The sequence below is a fragment of the Pelodiscus sinensis genome, chromosome 23, assembly GCF_049634645.1.
Source record: "Pelodiscus sinensis isolate JC-2024 chromosome 23, ASM4963464v1, whole genome shotgun sequence".
Lineage (NCBI taxonomy): Eukaryota > Metazoa > Chordata > Testudines > Trionychidae > Pelodiscus > Pelodiscus sinensis.
The window spans coordinates 7,208,602-7,226,858 of NC_134733.1; the positions used below are offsets into that span (position 1 = coordinate 7,208,602).

General features: G+C 38.7%; 1 protein-coding gene and 1 long non-coding RNA gene across 3 annotated transcripts in view; one reads left to right on the plus strand and one right to left on the minus strand.

The window, feature by feature from the left end:
- LOC112544486 (uncharacterized) overlaps positions 1–4,427 on the plus strand; it is a 33,310-nt gene extending 28,883 nt beyond the window's left edge. Inside the window, exons 3-4 of the long non-coding RNA XR_012897305.1 lie at positions 1,192–1,259; positions 4,325–4,427. This is a non-coding gene — a long non-coding RNA (uncharacterized LOC112544486). The remainder of the gene's footprint in view (positions 1–1,191; positions 1,260–4,324) is intronic.
- Positions 1,144–18,257, minus strand: part of IFFO2 (intermediate filament family orphan 2) — a 58,004-nt gene continuing 40,890 nt past the window's right edge. Inside the window, exons 5-9 of one of the 2 annotated variants that reach the window (XM_075906468.1) lie at positions 16,393–16,535; positions 13,506–13,626; positions 9,840–9,929; positions 8,963–9,093; positions 1,144–8,515 (exon numbers count right to left, since the gene is read on the minus strand). In XM_075906468.1, the coding sequence (XP_075762583.1) occupies positions 8,410–8,515; positions 8,963–9,093; positions 9,840–9,929; positions 13,506–13,626; positions 16,393–16,535 (591 nt within the window). In that variant the 3' untranslated portion in view covers positions 1,144–8,409. Of the gene's footprint in view, positions 8,516–8,962; positions 9,094–9,839; positions 9,933–13,505; positions 13,627–16,392; positions 16,536–18,257 lie in introns of both variants that reach the window. The other variant, XM_075906467.1, reaches the window with a different exon arrangement.

Consider the following 18,257-nt stretch of genomic DNA (forward strand, 5'->3'; position numbering starts at 1 on the left):
ACAAAAAAACCCAAAGCAACCACAGCTTCCAGGCTTTACACAAAGCCTGTTTTTTTTTCCCCCCTTCAAGCTTTGAGGAAGAAGGGGGGGGGGGGGCCTGACATAGGTGACTCATAGGAGCACTCAGGAAGTGCATCATCCCAGTGTCCCCTCCAAAATTTGAAATGGGTGCCCACTCCTGCCTCCTCCATGCCCTTTTGGATGGCCCTCTCTGCAACTCCTCCCCCCACCAGCACCCTGGGATCTACTAGACTTTTTTTCCCTTTTTCGGCTGGGGTGGAAGTCAAGCTACACATAAGGTCAACTGCTGATTCCAGTCTTTTTTTTTTTTTTTTGTAACTGACAAGGCACCTAGGCTAGTTTGTTATAAATTTAACTACATTCTTGGTGTCCCTTTACAGCTATATTTTGGCTCTAAAGTATTCCCTTCTCTGTGTGGACACTTTAAAATTCACATGCATGTGAAAACAAGAGTGCCTTGAATTTTCCTGCCATCTTTGCCATTACTAATCCACGACAGTAGAAAAAACAAACGAGAAATGAATTAATTCACCATCAGTTATGCAGTTCTCTCTCCTGAATGAGTAGGGTCCATGGGTAGAGGAGGGAAAAAAGTGTGGGTGTGGAGGGAGGAAAGGAGGGAGACTAGAGAACATAAAATACAGATGGATTAATTTTTATGCACCAGCATGATCCATGTACTTCTAAGTGGTTAAGAGGAGCTTGCCTACTCTTTTAGATATTTGTTTGTCCTTTAAAAATAGGACACACTTGAAAAGTAAAAGGGTCAGAGTCTTGCTAACTTTGCACAGGAATCAGCAGCAGAGCAACCAGGAGGAATTTAACAGAAATACTTCAACATTATGGCCTGTTGTTGCTTTAAGTCAGTGGCATTTTTGTTTCGCTTAGAGAGTATTTAAAATTTAGAGGCTATTTACCAGAATAGTATAAAGATAGAAAGTAGCTCCAACACTAGACCAATTGGGAAGGGACTACTAATGACATGGAGGGGCCCTTTCCTTTGAAGGACTGAGTAACTCCATGCTAATGAGTTTCTGTTCCAGGGAAATCTTTAGCTGATTTATGTTGGGTGTCTTGGAAGAACAGTGTTAGAAGACAATAACTGATACACAAAAAACAGACAACCAGGAAGTTTGGCATTTATTTTAAGGGTTTTTTCCTTGTAACCAGACAATTACCGTAACCCGTTTTCATCAACGAGCTTCAGAACATCCCCTTTTCACAGAGAAGCCCATTTGGTACGTGACTTGGAAATAAACATTCATAGTTGAATTTCTATAAAAATCAAGAGTGGAAGGATGAACCAATATCACAATGCTTCTTGGAAGAGCAGTGCTACAGCACAGGATGGTTGAGAAAAATGGAGGCAGACAAGTGATTGGACTTTTGCCCTTTCAAGGGAGAACAAGAAAAACAAACACTAAACAGTCACTAGATTTTGGCACTAATATTTGAAATACAAGTTCCAATAGATTACCTCAACAGTTCAAACACTTTAGGCTCTTGCTGTGCAGGTTTCTAGTACTCCTTTCAAAACAGGGAACTCAAAAATCTTGGATCGTCTATAAACCAATTGGTCTGCTTTTAAAACTTAATGACAGACTTCCAAGCAGAGGGGCAATCCATTCAAAACTGAACTCAGGCAAGAAACCATGACTCTTCCGGAGCAAGCTTAGGAATTGGTTCATCCTTGGATCTTTCCTTACCAGAGATCAAATAGCATTATCACTTAAGTCATTTTTCCTTTTAAAATAAGCTAATATACAGAATATAAAGCACAATATTTACAACAATACAGTAAACAGTTTCATTTCCACTCTGAATAGTAGTCTGTTTTAATGAGTATTAAAAAAAACTCTTATATAATCCAAAGAATAACAGACACAAAGTGACATGGCATGGAAAGGAGTTAATTGTCTCCCATTTAAACACTAAAAATAAATACCATTTTTGGCAAAATTTAGCTAAGTTTTTTAAGCCAAGGGACAGACAATTTTGCATATTCCTTTCAGTGAAACCCTATTACAAAGGAAGTGCAGTTATGTGTCCAAGCTTTAAACCATCTTCAACATTTCTAGAACAAGATTTAAGATTAAATCTTCTGTCAGTTCAGGCAGCCAGCAAACTAAACAAGACCCAGATCTGCAGCACAATGGTATGTGTATGGGAATTATTTAGTTTCCAAATCTTTAGACAAGTACTCCAATGAAGTGGGAAATGTAACTTTCTTAAAGCAGTTTTTCTGATGTTGGCATCACTGCCTGCCTGAAAAAACAGACCTATTCAGATTTCAAATAGTATCTCATTTGTGAAAGTGCTTCATTATTGGAGTGCCACAGATCACAGATAAGGAGACCTGACCTGCTCTTTTAAAAGCATTGAGGGCCTCATAAGCAGTCAACTTCATCCAGCCTCTTAAAATCTCTCCTTCAAAGATTAGCTTTTTGAAAGGCTACTTTACAAGGGACTCAAGACCCCAAAGCTATGCACAATGCATGTGAAGACATATTAAAAGGGAAACTGAAGATCAAGTAAGGAGCTAACGTCTAAGATTGAACTTGAAAGACTTATCTGCCACTTTTAAAAATGGTATTGAGTACAAGCCTGCATACTTGATGGTTTGGGGTCTGACATCTAGTGCTCCTCCCTGACCTCTGATATAAAAACCTATAAAACCAAAGCTTGTCTACAATTTGTAAAAATAAGATTTGATAAAAAACTTAAGGGCAAATGTTTGTGATTTTTATATAATTTCAAAGGAACATTTTAAAAGGTCATCTTTGTGTCTACAATCCAAACATTGTGTCTCTGTGCTAGTGCACCAGAAGCTTTCAATGAAAGTTTAGAAACAAAATGTGAAAAATGACCTGAATATTACTTTGAATCCTTGGGCAGCATTAGTATCCAAGAAGAGTTTAAAACTTCAATAAGACAGCCTAGGTGAAAGACCTTTTTAAAGTTTTCCACTGTGATAAGCATTAATAGCATTAAGAGTTTAGACAACAGCACACCCCTTCAAACATTATGCTGCTCAAAAATGTAGCATTCACAAAAATGAAGCACTGTCAGAAATCTTTCATTTAAGATGTTCTTCACTACATGTTCTAGGTACAAACATTCTTCCATCAATATGATCTTTCCAAGGGATAGAAATAAGGAAAGCATAAGCAGGTTTTTGCTTAATTTCAACAGGTTTATGGGTATTTGTGGCATGGCTGTAAGCACCCTGTACCATCAATTGTTTGGTCACTCACTCAGCTAAGGGCATACCCTTCACTTGCCCATAGAATGGAACTGCTGCAATCGATTCAGTGAGTGTTGATTGAGCGAGTCTGGTAAAGACACACTAAATTGAAAGGTAAACACTCTCCCATCTCTTTGTGTATGCTACCTCCCCAAGAAGCGTAAGGGAAGTTGACAGGCGACACTCGCCCATCAACAGCACTGGATAGCCACTGCGGTAAGTGGATCTAACAAAATCAACTTCAGTTATGTTAGTCATATAATTGAAGTTGTGTAAATTGGATCCATTTACTGCAGCATTGTAGACCAGCCCTAAGTCAGACTGACCATGGGAATTTCAACTTTGGTAGGAATGTGTTTTTAGTATTTCCTTTTACCATACAGAAATTGCAAAAGGTCTGAAAAGCCTTCCCACATACAGAAAGATTCTGATCTCCAAATCATATAGTTTCCATGGAACAATGAGGAGATCTGACACACCTTAAAAACCAACATTTATATGGGCATAAGTTTTGGTGGGTTTAAAAAAAAAAAAAAACAACAACCACAAAACACAAACATTTTGTTAGGTCCATTCCATGTATCTGATTAGGTGGGTTTTACCCATGAAAGCTTATGGCCAAATAAATCTGTTAGTCTTTAAGGTGCCACAGGTCTCCTCACTGTTTTTGCAGATACAAACTAACATGGTTATCCCTCTGAGACAATGTGCATGGAATTACTCCCTATTTATACTGGTGCAAAGAAATTGGCAATTGGCTTCCCCCCTTCCCCATTTGAATTGCAGTCTTAGTATATTCTACCCTGATAGAGGGTAAAATACAAATCTTTAGATAAAGTTTTAAATATAAAAATTGCATCTGAAGTATCATTTGTGGTAAGCAACACAGATGTCAGTCTATGCTCAGCCTCTCAGAATACACAGGAATCAGTGAAGATGAGAGAAAATAATTCTGCAGTTACAGTAACATCCACAACAAATGTTTTTATTGCTATGAGGAAGAGATGGGAGGAATGTTTCACAGCCAGCCACACCAGTTACATTTGTTTTTCATTGCAGTTACTTGAAAGCACTGAGAATTTAGAGTCCCATCAAAGCAGAGAATACTTTACAGAGGAAGACCTGTATTTGCTGACTGCTGTTTATGCATTTAAAAAAAATTTAATAAAATAGAATATTTGGTGTTATTTATAAATAGATTACACATTTTCTTTAGTTGCATTTATCAACCTTTACTTAAACAAAAAATTCCATTCCTTGTTTCTTGCCTGACCTAACGTGGTATTTATTAAATCATTGAAAAATGTTTGTACCACAGGATTCTTTGGACTTTTTGAAGAACATGCAACCACAAAAGCACTGAGATTTAGTCACTGAAAACACTATTTGTGTACAAACCCATTTTATGAATTTACTTTATTACACTGCTAACAAGCAAAAAAGTTTGCTTTCTTGAAATCCTCTTTTTAAAAAATATGAGAAAAAACCAATGATGAGGATTTTCTGATAATTCTAAAAAAGTGTCAATATGACACTGCATTAAGAATAGAAAATAAAAAAAGTATTTACAGCTTTACAAAGGAAAAAGGAGGTAATCAAAATGATTTCCAGCATTTTCACAATTTTTCTTCTGGCAAGCTTTTGATCTAGTCACTAAAGACGTGATAAATACAAACAAAAATGGGACCACTGTCAGCTAAAATCAGCAGCATCATTTGAAACAAAACTAAACAAAAAACCTCATGGGAAAATGACCATGGATCGACTCATTAACTGACATGGGGCTGACCCCATTAGCTATCAAGTCACTGCCTTGACTAAAATAACCCCAAACCCAAGTATCAAGACAAATTTTAAAAATGGATTACATATGGTTATAGAAAAAACAGACAACAACCATGCTCATCGCTATTACCATCATACACATTTCATCATCATACACATTATTTCTTATTCTTTACTATACAGGTATCCCCACCTCTTGCACTTGCAAACAGTGCAACCTCATTACAGATGCTCCTCATAATTATAGCTATGAGATGAACTGTAGGTTACTTGTATCAACTAAGGGTTGCTTCCTCAAGCACTCACTCTATTAAACACAGGACACTCTCTTCTATTTCCCTGCCTCGACATACCAACCATTAAAAGTAAAACACTGAACCACTCTCCTCGCAGACACTGCATTTTACAAAGAAAGTAGCAGCTAAGTAGGACGGCTGTTTAAACTGCTCAACTTCTCCACTACAAAAGAGGTTTTCATAGTCAGAGGAGAGTTGATTGGAAGCCTCCTGGAAGGCTGTTTATAAGAGGAGTTTGCTCCTGTAGGAGACAGTGTGTCCTCAAAAGTCACTGGAGTACTAACTACAAATGTACAGCTTTGGCAGGCGGTGTCTCGACCTTTTGAGAAACCGAATATATTTAGCAGCTGAGATTCAAAGAGGCTTGGTAACCTTAAAAATACTTTAACTGAAAACATGGAGTCCCGCTCCCTTATCAAAAAGGGCATGACAGACATGTATTTTTCACCCCCACCACACAAACCCAACTCTTTGTGAACATCATTTACTGCTTTGGCTAAATAAGAGATGCTAAGAATGAGCACTTTGGAATACAGGTTACTTAAAAAAAAAAAAAAAAAAAAAAAAGAGGGAGACCTAAGCACAAAATGACACACAATGAAACATTGTAGAAAGGCCACTGAGGTACAGTATGATGAATAAGAGAGCTCTTAACAAGTGATATATGCATAATGGCTTGAATGTTTCAAACAGCAAATAAAATTAATAGCATATCCTTGCATTACAGTTTTCATGGACGGGAGTAATTTAAGTCACATTGCGGATCCAGAAGGGTCTCATCACAGTAGTTCTTCCCACCTGGAAAGATGGTGGGGTCATCTGTTTCAGATGGTTCTGATGGCCCACAAAATTCAATCTGGGTCTAAGCAGTCAGCTGCAGGAAACTCAACAGGAATAGCAATGAAAAAACTACAGGCAGCAGTGCATGGAACCAGAGTCGAATTACCTTAAACTGAGCTAGGGCACCATCCTCACTGTGGGAAGTCTACAGGAGAACTGCTCCCATCTATTTCCCTTACTCCTCACAACAGCAAGGAGTACCAGCATCAACGGGGGCACCCTCAGCATTTGATTTAGCATGTCCCCACTAGACCTGTTAAATGACCCCCAGAAGATCGACCTCCACAGCAGTATAGACACTCCCAAGATGGTACTGTACACAAAGCTACTCTACAAGCAAGAATCTGTCAGGATTACACTGCCCCCAAAGTTAAGCAAGTTGTGCAAAATTCCAACAGGCATTTTCTGCCTAATACAGACACTACTTTAGTGAAACTTGTGCTCGGTTATGGAGAAAGCAGCACTTTGATGTGTACTGGATTTTGTTTGCTCACAATGCCATTCCCCTCATTTTATTTCAAGTTAATGGATACAGAACAATGGCCATCTTAGCACTTTAAAATCGAGAGGATGCTAAAACCTAACATTTCTTTGTCCAATATTTACGAAATAATATGGGAAGAAAACAACTTCCACCCCTAGCATTTTCAAAGACCTGTGGGAGGAGTTTCATGAAAGGGGAGAAGTCATAATTTGAAATTTAGCCCCAGTCTTAAAATGGTCACTATCTACATAGTTATTGCTACAAGCCATTAATAGTGTCTTCAACAGTGGCCTGCGAACCAATCTTGTATTGTCTTCTGCTTGCTTATAGTCGGGTTTCCATTCTTATTGTGTCTTGGCTGAGTTGTGACAATTTCTAATTATAACCAAGAACACCACCAGCTCCCTGAATAGAAAGTAAATTCATTAGACTTTTGATGCTGCTTTCTCTGGTTTAAAAAATAGAGGAACAGACACCTAAGGCCTAGGGCTACTTGCTTTCTCACAGAGAAAGCACATGGCTGTTATTCCCTAATTCCAGAGCAGGAGTATGTTGGGATTCCTTTTACTGTGCCCTAAAAAGGAGGACACTATTTTCTGATTTTCAGGTTTTCCAAAGGACAGTCATCTCTAATGTCACATCACAAGTCTACATCTATAACACTGTGTGTCAGCTTACCCTGATGCCTCAACCATGATGCTCATGAAACTGTATTTTATGCTGCTCATCTCCCAGACAGTAAAGACAGACCTGTGATGATTATGGTTAAAAATACATATATATACACTGGGGGAAGAGGGGAAGGAAAAAAAAAATCAGGAACTGAAGGGCTGATCCCTTTCTAATTCCACCCCAGAAAATAAAGGCATTGTAACAGACATTCCTCCACAAAGGAAGCTTTACGGATAATTAACACGCGCAACTGTGTTTTTTAGCTTTCCTTCCACCAAGAGCCAGCAGGGACCAAACATTCCGTATAAATAAGGCGAGCTTTTTTTTTTTTTTTGCATAGTAGTTTAACGGTGATATTTCCCACCCCAATGTACCCTGTCCATCTGCTTTGCCACCAAGCTGAGAACTGCTTCTTGAGATTCTAGACTCAGGCATTAAGCTTGTGCAGATTCCAAAGGTCTCTTTCACACACACAGACGGCATAAAGAGATCTCTTTAAATAGTTTATAACTGCATGAGCCTCGAGTCTGCCTCTAACCCACTGCTATGTTTAAATGGGGTTAACAGCTTCACTGGAGGTGTTCACTTTTTTTTTGCTAGACAACAGCAGTTGTCATACTGTAATTTGTGTTGTGTTCACGGCTCATTTTGCCACAGTGTTCCTTTTGCCAATCAGTGCAGCTTCAGTAAGTCGTATAAGCCTACTGAAACACTTAAGACTTTTGCAACACCATTCTCGGCTGCTGCAAGATTGCCGCCCCAGCTCCCAATTTTTTTTTTTTTTTATAAAAAACACCTGTTATTAATATTCCATTAGAGCTCAAAGAGGCTCAGCTTGGGGCAAAGGCACAATTAAAACACCATATTTTCTTACAGAATTCTGCATTTGTAATTTGTAGAACAGTAGAAATGTACAGCACCAATCCTTGGGTGGGGTGGGGATGCATATCGGAACAAGTCCTCAGGAACCCTTTGCAAGGGCTTATTAGTCTTTATTCGGTCAGTATTCTATTTTTTCCCACTTTTTTTTCTCCTGTGTTTTCCCTTTCACTGGAATGCTCTGATTATCAGCTGACCATAGGCTCTGCATCCACCTCTCTGTCAAACTCATCTTGCATTTCATCTGTGTTTCCTGAGTCACTGCTGGCAACAGAACTGGGAGATGGAGAATTTCTGCAGAGAGAAAGAAAAATATTTAGATACACAGTGTAGTAAGTGATGCTGTTAAACACTGCTCTCTTACTGTTCATTTTTAAGAAAAAAAGACCAATTTCCATCCTCAAGTCAGGTAAAAGGTGTTCTATGTCACTCTCTCTCAACGTTCATTTTCTAATGAGTATTAACAGTGATATCTAGCACTTTTCATCCATAGAATCTCAGTGTTGTACAAACTTTGAGTACCACTAGCCCCATTTTATTGATGGGTATGTGGAAGCAGACAACAGCAATGACATACAAGTCTTCCAACGCAATAGCGAACATCAAGGCTCTTTGGAAGACACATAACACTTCTTCTCCAAAATGAAGAACGCATCAATAGGAAGTATTTTACTAACTGCTTGGCAGTGTCTCTGTAGAAGGAGTTTAGAGAACAGGAGAGCCAAAGAACATCTTATTTACCTGTCAGAAGTGCCTTTGATAAGTCTACGACAGGTTTCCATCTGTACATCCAGGCCCCTCTTCATGCTGCACATTTCCATGTATTCGTGGAGGTGGCGATTCATGTCACTCTTGGCTGTGGCTAGCTCCAGCTGTCATGAACAAGAGATAGTGGTCAGCATATAACAAGTGACTTGATAAGGCCCTGTCCTGGCCAGTTTTATGGGTTGTTGGCATACTGAATATCACATAAGCACCCTAGTAACCTTGTGAAGTCCACTGGGCAGCCTTACTTTCCATCTTGTCTGAGATTACCATATTTATCAGCTTGTGCCCAGTAGTGCAATCCAGTTTTTAGTTTTGCTGCTTTTAACAGCTCTTGGCTATTAATAGTCTGCATCCTGTTGGTTAATGTCCAGTGATTCCTTAACCTTGCAAACTGTCTGAGATGCTGTTTGTATTTTATGACTCACAGAACGAGCATAAATATCTTCAAAAGCTATACTAGTGCATCTTGGTGTTCTCTGAAATAATTCCTTAGCAACGAGAGGGATTTTCCACAGAGACAAAAAGAGAGAATGTTGTAGAAAACTGGCAAAACCTGAATGCATTTTTTATTTATAAATGCCTGGGCTGCCCTTTATCCACTAATTACAACAACATTACATTCATTCCCGACAGTGGGTCTCAAGCAGGATATGGCACTATAGAGGAGGGATGTACTATACTGGGATAGGATGCTGAGGGTAGAGTTCTGAAGTTACATATTTACAATCCATCATCTTCAGTGATTTGTAATGGAACACACAATTTGGCCTATGGGTGTACCCACAGTATTGAAGTTCAGAACAGATTTTTAAGATGGCGAATAAATTCTCATGCAGAATACTTTTCTTACCTCGATCTGTCCTATTGTTTCCTGATATTCTTGATCTCTTGTTTTGAAGAAAGATTCTGTTTCATGGATTAAGTTTCCCAGATTCTCCTCCTGCTAGAGAAGATGATTACAGGCTGGTTAGGACAGATTAAAACCATTTACGGAATAGCTCATTTAGGTCAAAATCATGTAGTTCTTCAATTACACAACTAGCTCCCTACTCCACCCTTAATCCACAATGACTGCTTATAGATAATGGCTTCAGGATTGGTCACATTTTTAAAAGGTATTTAGGTACTAGAAGAATTTTCAAAAACACTAAAGTGCCCAAAGCTCTTTGATTTCAATAGGCGTTAGGAGCTTAGATTCTTCACGTACATGCCCATCACCTGACAACCAAGCGAAGAGGAATTTACTATTACGAAATATGCTAGTGTATTAAATGACACATTCAGCAGCAGATTCTGAAGAGATTATGGTTTGAAATAATTTTTCAGAGGTGTTAGTATTCCTTGTTTACAAATAAAGTCTCTTGGAAATCTGGTTTATAGATTAACTTAATCACTCTTATTTACTGCTCCAAGGAGCTGCACAGACACTAGCACTGTAACTAGTGCTAAACAAAACCAATAATATGGAGATATTTTGATTATTGGAAGACTTTTTTTTTAAAAAGCAAATGGGTCTCCACACACGAGAGGAGGACCAACACAAAAAGATGCAAGATTATACCTTCTTGTATTTCCATAGCACTTAATGAGCCCTAGTCATGGACCAGGACCCCACTGTGCTAGAGATTGTACGAAGTAGTATTAATAGATTTTAAGACCAGAAGAGACCATTTTTATCATCTAATCTGATGACCTGTGTAACAGGTCGGAATCTCAGCCACTACATTTCTGAACCAAGCCCATAACTCCTGTCTGAGCTAGGACTTTTTTTTTTTTTTTTTTTTTTTTTTTTTTTTTTTTAAAGAAAGGCATCTAGTCTTTAAAGATATTTTGAATGAAGTATGTCACATCTCTAGATAAGCTGTGCTTAAGGGTAATTTTCCCCTTGCTGAAACTAGACAATTTAAGTTTCTAATCATTTAATTCCATTATGTTTTTTCTGACATTAGAAAGCCACCTACCATCAGAAATCTGTCCCCCATGTAGGAAAACCATAATCAAATTACCTCTAGATCTTCTCCTAGATAACAAAACTGAGCTTTGTGAGTTTCTCACAAAAGGGTGTATTTTTCAGACATTACATTGTTTTTAGCTCTTTAAATAACCCTTCCAGATTTCTACATTCTCTTTGAAGTATTGACACCAGGAGTAGACACAGTAAAGTCCAATAATGGTCTCATTGACTATTAGTTCATATTTTTCAAAGGAACTCTCCTCGCCATGCAGTTAATATCAGGCTGTGTAACCACCCTGTTCCCATCATTATTTACCATGCCAATTCGTGTATTATTTGCAATTTTCTTCCAAAACATTGATAATGACATTAAACATGGAGGCTACGTCTACACTGGCATCCCTTCCGGAAAAGGGATGCTAATGTAGCACATCGGAATAGCAAAATTTTTGCATTAACATAGCTGCCGCTTTTTTCCGGCTTGGGGATAAGCCGGATAAAAGCGCCAGTCTAGACGTGATTCTCCGGAAAATAAGCCCTTTTCCGGAGAATCTCTTATTCCTACTTGAAAGTAGGAATAAGATCCTCCGGAAAAGGGCTTATTTTCCAGAGAATCACGTCTAAACTGGCGCTTTTCTCCGGCTTATCCCCAAGCCGGAAAAAAGCGGCAGCCATGTAAATGCAAATGCCGTGGGGGATATTTAAATCCCCCACGGATTTTGCTATTCCGAAGTCTACATTAGCATCCCTTTTCCGGAAAGGGGTGCCAATGTAGACACAGCCTGAGTGTCCCTATAGGATGCTCCAGAAACAACCCAATTGGATAACAATTACCCATTTGCAATTATTTTGAGACCTATGTGTTAACTAGTTTTTAATCCATTTAATGAGTAACATTGATTTTTTTTTTTTAAGAAAAAACACAGAAATCAGTGTCAAAAAGACTAAATCAAATGCCCTGCAGAAGGCCAAGTATACCATCAATCCTGACTTGATATAAAGTTTGACAATCTTTTTTCCATAAAACTATGATGGGCATTGATTACACTACCATCCTTTATTCTTTAAATATGGTATCCATATCAGCATTTCTATGAGTTTGCCAGGGATCGATGTCAAACTAGTGGACCTATGATCTACCAGAGTCATCCCATTTACTTTTTTTCCCCATGCACAAGAGTTTTAAAAAAAGAAGGCCACAAATGAAGGTGGCTTGGGTGTCAAGAAATCTACTGGGGGGAGATCCCAGTATGTAAAGCACTATGATGCTAAAAAGCCAAGGCACATACTCAACAGCCTGTCTTTATTCAAAATATCCATCTACAAGGCAAATCTACCCTTTCCTTGTGTAGAATTCATTCAGAAGGATTTAAGCCTCTTAAAACCTTTAGAGTTACACCACAGAAGGTCTGAGTTCTATAATATACCACTGATAATTGAGCTTATACATGCACACATGGCTATATGCAAATTATCTGTCACTAATTCCAGCACATAGCTACATTATTTTATGATTCTGGCACTATCCCTGCTCACCAGCAGACATATAACACAATATGCAGTCTTAGCTCTTTTAAGTAATCTCTGCACTTTCAGCAAGTGCCATAGGATACACAAATGAAAAGATGTAAATTAAACACACTACTGGCAGTCAAGACAATATTCAGGAGACAGCTGCCTCAGCACCTTTATATTCTAGTGGTGATGGGATGTGGGAAGGCAAGATTCCTACTCATTCTGAGTTGTCATGCTACTCAATGTATAACAATAATGTATAACAACGTATACACCATTAGGGTCCCCCCAGTGTAAATCTTATTTCTCAGAGCCTCACACTCGCAAAAATTTATAAAAGAGGAAGCATGTAGCAACTAGGTTCATTTCAAACAGACAGACTTGAAAGCAACTGTTTATTAACAAACTTGGTGAAATTCTTGACAGGTGGCCTTATCTGAAGGAGAGATGGAAACATAAGGATCCATCACTTCAGAAAATCTCAGAGACCTTATCCCGCCTATTAATTCCAGTCTTTCCACTTTGTCTGGACCACATATAACAAATACAATGTTATAGAAATACCTGGATGGCCAAGGTTTTCAAGATCAGCACATCTGTGACATGTGGCTATTATTTCCATAGCACCAAAGATGTACATAGTACTTCACAAAGACATATGTCAGCCCCTAAGTGGAGGAGCTTACAGCCAAAGGTAGTTAAATGTCTTCAATAGATAATAAGCAAGTGTCAGCATGGGAAGGATAAAATTTAAAGCAATAAGTCATGAGAAGACATATCTTGTATTTTATTTAACATTATATTGAAGTTTTGAAGGAGCAAATAGACAAGATGGAGAGTAGATCAGTATCAGAAAGAAAGCCAAAGGCAACAACTGTTAGAGGATCTGAATAAAAGTAAGTTTTCTGGCAAACTGGATCACCAGCCAAGGATCCAAAAGCTGAGCATGACTACGCACGATAAGCTGCAGTTTGCCATCCCCTAAAGGAAATAAATGGGAAACAAGTGGGGGGGGGGAGGGGAGGGAAATCAAACAACTCATCTTACTTCTCCTGGCAGATCAATTGATGGATTGCAGTTAGTGAAGTCTTCCCAGAGAAGGAGGGTGTCCTCATTCTCCTCCCATGTTAAACTGTCACAGTCATCATCAAAATCAAATGTCTCACGCCTGTTAAAAAAGCAGTAAAAAAAAATGCATGAAAATTATTTCAAACGGCCTTGGAAAGCTCTCCAAAAGAACAGGCTTAAAGCAATACATTAAAACAATAGGACAGAAGGGAGAGAATGTATAGGCTATTAAAATAGGCTCTGCTGCTCTGTCTGCAAGGTTCTCACACCTGGACCTCTCCCCACCCTGCAATAGTGTCTGAGAATCTTGACATGAGTTCTACTTTATGCATACAATTCCAGTTTTGGGCTCTAGATGGTGCTTTAACTTTACTATTTCAGCACTAAACAGTTGCTAAACCACAAAAATGTTTGAACTATACTCTGTTATTCAGAAGGAAATCAAGTAGGACTGAACATGTAGTTTTAAAAGTTTCCAAAAGCAAAGGCTAGTAGAATGGTTCCCACACATTTTTACAGAAAATAAAAGTGTCAAATAGAAAGTTTTAATACAAACATTCTGCCTGCAGCACTTGCAAATAAAATGTTGCAGTTCCATGAAAGAGACCAACTGTGGAACAAATGAAATTGACTCCACTCTTTTCATTCTCTAAACAGAGGCACAAAACTGCATAATGAGCGAATGAGAAAGTAAACAAGATCTCTAAAATTCTATTTTGAGTAAAAGTTTCATTAACATAGGTTAAAAATAGCCTGCAATCATTAATTTGGCAGAATTCCTTTAATTTGGTTAATTAAGTAAATTAAAGTTACAAGAAAGAAGAGACTTGAGACACTAACAGTAGCAGAATTGAAATTCTATTCTAGCTACTTTTTTTTTCCTTTTCCTTGCTAAAGGGAAGTATGAATAAAAGACTTCTTGTTTTATAGTCTCTCATTCAGGTTTAGACACATTTTTGTTTCCTGAGTTCATTTCCTTTTAAGATGATCACATAAAGCCGGAAGTTAAGTCCAACTCTGTATCTTACTAAAATATAAAAACTTGGCAAGAGGACAAACACGGACTGTATGTCTACTGATTACCAGCCTTGCTTATTTTTAAAAATTGTAGTTTAAATGCCCTTCTCAGGTCTGTTCAGTCATAGTACTTTTCACTCTTAAGAGTTCACGGTTTGAGAAGACAAAGACTTCTCAATTTAAACTACTGCCTGCTTCAGCTATGTTCGTTGTTCGAAGATGGTTATTTGTTTTATTTGAACACTCAGGACCTTTCACCAATAATAGTGCTTTAATGATGTGCCTCATTAATTACAGTTCAAAAACAAATTATTTTCATTTCTGGTGTTGATATGAGTCAGGTTATTGGGCAGTGTGTAACCCAATACACAAGTCCATTACCACAAACAGATGCAAGTTTGAAATACCTTTGACTATCAAGGGTCATTTAGGGAAACCTATGACCATTCAGTGTAATTTAGATTCATATTTCTCAGCCAGGAGTCTGGGATCCCCTCGAAGGGCTATGGGCAGGTTTCAGAGGGTCCACCAAGTATGGCTAGCATTAGACTCGCTATGGCCCCACCACACAGGGCTGTAGCCCAGAGCCCCAATCCCATCAAGTGCAAATTTGGAGTAGCATTAACAAGGGAGCCACTTACAACAGTCCAGTTTGGGAAATTCCTGTTATACAAGGCATGTAGTGACTATTTTGGTAGCAGCCAACCAGGACAGAAAGCAACGAGGCTGAACCCTAGAGATTGAACATTGCTATCTAGTACTATATTTTGTCTTATGTTGGATAGGAAAGCACAGAGCACCATCCACGTTCCCCAATGTATTTATTCATGAGACAAGCAGGATTCACTTGGTATTTCAACTCCAGGAAAGGACAGAGCTTGTGCATCTGCTGGTGTTCCTCCTCTCAAGGAGACACAGTCAGCCAGCTTGAAGATGTGACAAAACCCTCAGAACATGCCTGCCACAGTTGGTGGCCGATGCTAGAAGCACATGCCGATCTTTTCCTGAAGAAGCACTGCAGAGCTTCTTGCCCAAGGCTTCCTGAACTATCTTGTCCTATAACAGCAGGATGGTTCTAAGGTCTTTGTTAGCAGAGCTATCGATCTGCTAACACCGCCCCCAATTTTTGGAGGTAGGGGTTAAAACAGCAATTTGCCTTACTAATTCTAATCAGCAAGAACATACAAGTCCTGAGCTAAACTGTTCCAGCATTAGTGGCCCTTAACATTTATGGATTCTGTATTAAGTATTTTGGTGTTGGAATTCCTAGGCAGAATCACCATGACTGTTGACTAAGGTTAATGCCAAGCCCTCCTACAGAAGTCCTGTATTTGTATTATGAACTGAGCTTTTAGCAAAGTTGTAAAGGGAAAACTAGTACATCTATTCAAAGCTCACTCTGTCACACTCCACTTTGGCAATAGCAGATATAGGGGAGGAAAAAATCTCTCAACTCTGGAAATCTCTAACATTTATGCCAGACCATATAAAAATGGCAGGAGTTTTGTTTTTTAATATGTTACACATTAGCTACAAGCAGGATGCCTATTGAAAGTCTAATTTCACTATTTACTGCTGCTTGCTTTCTGTATTCTACAGCATGTGGACAGGGAAAATAAACTGTTCAGTTCCATTTTTGTTAATATCTAAATTTCACTAAGTCTTATGCACTTCAACTTCTGCAGTTCAACTAATGTTGAATATTTGGTGAAAAACTATTTTTACTGGCTGTTTAGAAAATTAGAGGAAGCATTCTGGGGTCTTGGAGTGTAACAACAAATCTAAATTTGGGGCCTCAGTTGACCTGAAAATCCCACATTAAAGATATCCTACTCTCCAGAATACTTACAGCTGGTTAAACATTCGCTTCATTTCATCTGTGATGTTCAAAGAACAGCTGACTTCATCATCAGAAAGCCTGCTGTTGTCTCCATCCTGCTCAGAAAGGTCGTCATCAGATGTTAGCTTGCGTTCTTTCTTTTTGGAAGCCACCTTAATTAGAGAGAAGAGCAGTGACTAGAAGGTTCAACTTAGGTACTGTGCCAAAGGGTGCAGAGATAAGAAAGGAAAAGTGTTAGGTTGAGTGAAAGATAACGGTTCATCAGTTCTCAGTCATTCAGGTACATGAGTGACTGCACCCATTAAGGACAGGAATCAGATCTATTAACAAGTGGTGAACATAGAACAAAAGCAAGCAGTTAAAAAACAGCACAGAGCAAAGCAAGCTGCAGACTGCCAGAGCTCTACACATAGCGTGTACTGACATTATCAGGACTACAGAAGAGCATGCGAAGGCTAGAACAATACAGGGACCACGCATAAGCTGGCAAAAATGCCCAGGCGGCAGGCTTGAGAGCAATGACAGTACTCTCCCTCTCTTGCCACTACTATCATAAGCCTGATGCTTTCAGAGCTGAACACTCACAGAAAATACACAACACTCTTTAAAAGGTAATCTAGATTCCTTTGCCACTCTCACCCCCACTGTCACAGATGGCTAGTCATCAGTTTGACAATACAAGAGATAAGCAAGAATTGAACTGTGAAAGTACTTGGACAGATTTGCAAATAGATGTGCAAAGATAATGAAAAGCTACCCCTGCGAAGTGAAGGATCACTCTTTTGTTCTGTTGATCTTCATTACATCATCTTAAATACTCATGAACGTTTGTGCAGTAGTCTAAACACATTTCTAAAAGCACACAAATGCCAAATCTCCTCTTTAATATTCACTACTTTGCTAACTATGAACCATTCAGATCTGATACTGGCGTTGCTCTTTGTGCTGATGATTTTAACCACTGTATACTTGATCAAAACTGTCAAAATTTTAGAGCAATAGCACCGTTTTACCACTTATCAAAGTTAAGACAAGATCTCTTTAGAAAAAAGGAATGCTGCTGTATACAGGGGAGCTGAAAGTTTTTTCCACTATCAAATAGGTACTTTGAATCAATTTCTGTCCCGATTACTTAAAAAATGTAACAAAAACTCATGTTTACCTTAGCTAAGCATTTTATAAGACATTTAAAAGTTGATTTGGAATGAAAGTTTCATCACACTTAAGACATATCCACGTGGAAGGCTCAAGAGAAGGACAAGGACTTTTTTTTCCCTTTTTGAAGTGTATGTTTGTTAAGTAGACACTAAGGGCTGCACAAAAGTCAGAAGACAGAAAGGGAAGTTGAGGCAAGTTGGAAGGGCCAATGATTAAAAAAGTGACTATGCTAAAGGCACTTGCTTGCTTAATAGCTCGCGTGCGTGCGTGTATTCTGAGTTATAGCTGCTCACTTCTGAAGCAAAATAAGTTACCATTTTTCCCATTAGTACTGCAGAGCCAATGCAGCTATGAGAAAGAAAATGGTATTCTATTCTCACTAGGCCTGGCCAAAGGGTTTGCAGGTCCCAAGGCAGAATACTTAGAGTGGGGCCCCAGGCCTGGCCAATGTATAGTGAATGCATTTGCCTTGCTCGCCTTGCCCTAGGACCGGGCCTGATTCTCCCTCACATATCAAAGTGTCATTGACTAACCATCAGTCCCAGAATGTGTTTATTTTTCATCAATGTATGAGCTAAAAATAAAGAACTTAACTTGGAGACTGCAGGATGCAAGTGCAGTGCATGAAGTTAAAATCATTTTACTTGTGAAGAGAGCAAATCTGATGGAGACAAACATGGAATCTCAGGATGTTTTTTCTCTAGTTACTTGTAAAC